At 57.0% G+C, this 4266-nt stretch overlaps 1 protein-coding gene across 1 annotated transcript; it reads right to left on the reverse strand.

The window, feature by feature from the left end:
• Positions 1-1137: 1137 nt before the first annotated feature.
• Positions 1138-1716, reverse strand: ARL4C (ARF like GTPase 4C; the record flags this gene model as incomplete). Its single annotated transcript, XM_082483752.1, has 1 exon — positions 1138-1716. One exon carries the CDS (start codon positions 1714-1716, stop codon positions 1138-1140), a length of 579 nt encoding a protein of 192 aa, XP_082339878.1.
• Between the last annotated feature and the right edge of the window lie 2550 nt (positions 1717-4266).

Below are 4266 nucleotides of genomic sequence, written 5' to 3' on the forward strand. Positions count from 1 at the left end.
CCACGACCCCCCAAAACCCCACGTTCAGTAAGCACTGCCCTGACCTCTTGCACCGACTGCGGAGCAGCACGGTGACCAGCACCACGAAGCTTGCTTTTTTGTTTGTTTTTATTAAGTAACCCCTATTTTGGATTACCCCAGCTGGAGCAAATAAGCACCTTGGAGCACGCCTCTGCCTGGGCACAATAAAGACCTGCTCAGGGCTTTGCTTCAGAAGATGACACGACTAAGCCTTTGAGAAGGGAGACTCCTAGACACCCCCCCCACCCCCCAACGCTTCCAGCAGCGTTCGCCTAAACCCCTTGCCATTTTTTTTTTTTTTTAAGCAAACAGCTTAAAGCTCAGCACCACTCAGCAGCTGCTAAGCACCCCCGCTGCCGCAGTCTTACAACCCCCCCCCGGCCTGAAGGCTGCCTGTCCTTGCTCTGCACCCACCCGCACCCTAAAACACCTGCCGGCGGGGTGCGCGTTTGTCCCTTTACCCATCACCCACCCCCCCCACCCCAGACATTTTGTGCTGGTCCAGCCCCTCCCGCTTCCGACACCCCTTCCCAACCGACAAACGCGGGGGAGGGATGCAGGCAGACGTGGGGGCGCAGCTGGAAGCCCCCTCACTGCTGACCTTGCCGAGCCCGGGCGCTGCTTCCACATCTACCCCCCCCACACCCCCCCAGCATTCATCCCTCCCCGCCGCATCCTTGCTAGACCCCACCCCAAAACGCACACGTTAAAGATCCAGAAGCACGCTGGGCTTCTCTCAAACGCACTTCAACAGGGTCCTGCCCTGTTCGCCCCCGGCACAAAAAAAGCTCGGTGGTCCCGAAGGACGGGTGGGGGTTGTCTCGTCCCGGTAGTACGGTGGCCCCCCGGGGGGCCCAAGGGGTCCGGATCCGGCCCTTGGGAGCACGGTGGTCCACGGAAGGGGGCGGTGGGAGAGGGGAGATCCCGGCTGCAGGCTTGGCTGGCAGGAGCGGCTTTGTTATCACCACTATTGTCTTTTCATTTGGAAAGGAGGGGCGGGGGAAAGAGGAAAAAAAAATAATAATAACAATCAAAACCAAAAAGGATCGCTTTGGTTCTCTCTCCCCCTCGGTTCCTTTGTCTGCTTCCCCATCCCTCCCCGCGTCTGCGGGGCTTCTACCGCTTCTTCTTCTGCTTGAGGGACTTCCTCCGCTTCAGGATCATCTCATAGAGCTTGTCCATGCCCTCCGTGAGCCCCTCGCCGATGATGGCGCAGGCGGGCTGGATGTGGTAGGTGGTGGACGGGGTCAGCTCATGGAGGGCCAGCTGCTTCTCGATCTCGGCCACCGGCAGGGACTTGGGCAGGTCCTGCTTGTTGGCGATGACCAGCAGCGGGGTGCCCTGGTTCTCGGCGAACTTGGTCACCTTGTGCAGCTCTGTTTTGGCCTCCTCCAGCCGGTCCACGTCCACTGAGTCCACCACGTAGATGATGCCATCGGTGCAGCGGCTGTAGGACTTCCAGAGCGGGCGCAGCTTCTCCTGGCCACCCACGTCCCAAAAGTGGCAGCTGATGCCCTTGGCCGTCCCGTTGCTCAGCCGGATCTTCTCCGTGTTGAAACCGATGGTTGGCACCGTGTTGACGAACTCGTTGAACTTCAACCGGTAGAGCACCGTGGTCTTCCCCGCCGAGTCCAGGCCCAGCATGACGATGTGCAGGGACTGGAAGGCGGAGATGTTGGAGGAGATGTTCCCCATGGCCACGGCTCACGCCGCCCTCACAGCTCCGCGCCCATCCCCACGCCGCCGCCGGCCCGCGGGGGGCACGGCTCGGGGTGAGCTGGGCTGGGCACGGAGCGGGCAGCGCGGCTCCACGCGGCAGCGACGGCAGCGCGCGGGGACTCTGCCGCCACCGCCCCGCCCGGGAGGAGGGGCCGCGCCGCCGCCTTCCGCCGGCTCCGCCCCCTCCCGTGTCTCCCCCCGCCCCTCCCGCCCTGCCCGCACCGGCACCTGCCCGCCCCCGCTGCTGCCTGCGGCGTCGGAGCGGCGCGGAGGCTTCGACCTGCAGCGCCCCGGTGGCCGGGGACAGCCCCGGCGCGGGGGTGGGGGTCCCCCTGGGAGGAGGTTCCCCCCTGTGGTTAAGGCTTGGTTGTCCCCACGCTCTTCATGGTCGCCGACCACAGAAATCATACCCCCCCTAAAAATAGTACCAAGCCAAGGCGTTATTCACTGCACAGAGAGACAAGGAGGGACCTTCTGCTGCGCCGTGTATCATCCCCGGCTGAGGGAACGGCGGGGGGGTGTGTGTATGTGTGTGCAAAAGTGGTTCAGGCACAGCTCTGCGGGGGCAACTGGCACCAGTAACGAGCTGAGCAGGGAACGTGGGAGAGTGATGCTCTGCTCCTGGAAAGGCAGAACCTGCTCTGGCTCTGCGAGCTCGGGAGTCACCACCACCCGGTGTGGTGCTGGGATATGGAGCATCTGCATCCCCCAGGGGCTGTCACTGTCTCCCAAAGCAGAGAGATGCCAGGAAGGGAAAACCTCACCTGCGCTGAATCCAGGGCCAGGAGGACACTAATATTCATCACTGCTGTTAATGCTTTTTGTATCTCATACTTCATAAATGATGTTAGTACTTTCAATCCATGTTAAAGCCCCTGAGGTCCTTCCGGCCAGCCAGCCCCCCAGGGCCCAGCATGGCTCAGTGCCCCAAGCAAGGTAGCTTCTGGCCCAGCTGCTCCTCCTTGAAGCCCCTTCCAGGCGAGTGTCAGGGAAGGAAAGCCACCTTTGCTGCATGCTCTGGGGAAGGCCTGTCCCACTCTTTGCCATTGCATTTATTTCTAATATTGCTCCTGAGCCAAAGAGCAGCAGCACGGTTGTTCCTACAATATTACCCATCTCCTATTTTACAGCATTTGTAAAATAAATATCAACTGTATCTGACAGCTTAACTAGAAAGCCCTGGAGAAAGAAGTGTACTGCAGAAGACAGATACTGCTTTTAATTTAAGATGCTTTCACCACACAGCATGCAGTGAGGATTGTCAGGCTGGAGTGGGATCATTTCTCATATTCATATTTCATCCCGGGGATGTGTGTTGCAGCTTTGCATGGAGATAAGACTACCTGGTAACACATGCTACTATTAAAGATACAGGGAGCTTGCTGTGACGGTCTCCGGAGGTGACACTGGGTACAGTTTTGGTGGAAATCACCATGTGGTGACGGCAAGAAAGGTGGGGGGAGCTCCGTCCCCCACAGCATGCAGCTGGGAGAAACATTCCTTGGCATGTGTGAGGTGGCATCATCTCAGTGCCCTGCACAGCCATTCAAAAAGCAAGGCACAGGCATTGTGTGGGCTGTAAAATGAATTTTTTTTTTGTGCACCAGGATTGTCCTGATCAGCTGGCCTTTGACCTGGTGTGAGCTCAGGCTTTTCTCTGTGACCACGTAAAGGTAATGAGCTTCTGAGGGCAAGTGGAGAAAGCTGTGAGTGATCACCTGACTCCAGGAGCTGGAGCATTAAAGAAAAAAAATGTCAGAAATAGAAGAATAGGGTCATATCTGTGAACAGCGTCACCAACAAATCCGGCGCCACTCTCATCTCTTCTGCCTGAATTGCTCCAGCAAAAGCTTTCTTAAATGCTGCTGTGAAGGATAATCCCAAAGCAAATGCAACCCGGGCTGCCCCCAGAATTAGCGGCTAATCTGTGTGCAATAGGTTTGTGGTTTAGGAATTTACCTTTGGGCTTTGAGCTCATGCTCAGATCCAGGAGTCCCGGGTCCAGTGTAGGAGATGCTATCTCAGCCCTCAGTGTGGTGGCCAGGCAGTACTCCCCGTGGAATTACTCCTCCCCACCCTTCTCCCTCCCCCCCCCCCCCCCAAACCTCTCCCTCCCTCCTCCTCCTTCATCCCCACTGCTGAAGACAGCTTTGACCCTCGAGTTGAAAGGCTTCCTTTTCTAAACAGGCCACCAAATTTTCTTTTTCCCCAACAGCCAAAGTCCAAAGGAGATACTTCCCTCCTCTGCACCCCTCCTTTTTCACCCCAGCATTGATTGTGAGTTACAAATAAAGGCGAGACTAGATAGACAGGATGATCAAACCTTGGGGATGTTCTGAAAAACAGCCTTATATCAGATGATCCCAGGGGATGGAGATAAACAGGAGCGTTCAAGTGGTGAATTATGCTGCAGCTAATGCCAGCTATCCATAAATAAACTGATAAGATCTCTGCTGAATATTAAGTGCAGAAATAACAGTGTTAATCGCAGCTGAGAGGAGTCTGCCAAGTCCATTCAGTCGCAAA

The sequence above is a fragment of the Vanellus vanellus genome (genome assembly GCF_965231255.1).
Source record: "Vanellus vanellus genome assembly, chromosome: 5".
Classification (NCBI taxonomy): domain Eukaryota; kingdom Metazoa; phylum Chordata; class Aves; order Charadriiformes; family Charadriidae; genus Vanellus; species Vanellus vanellus.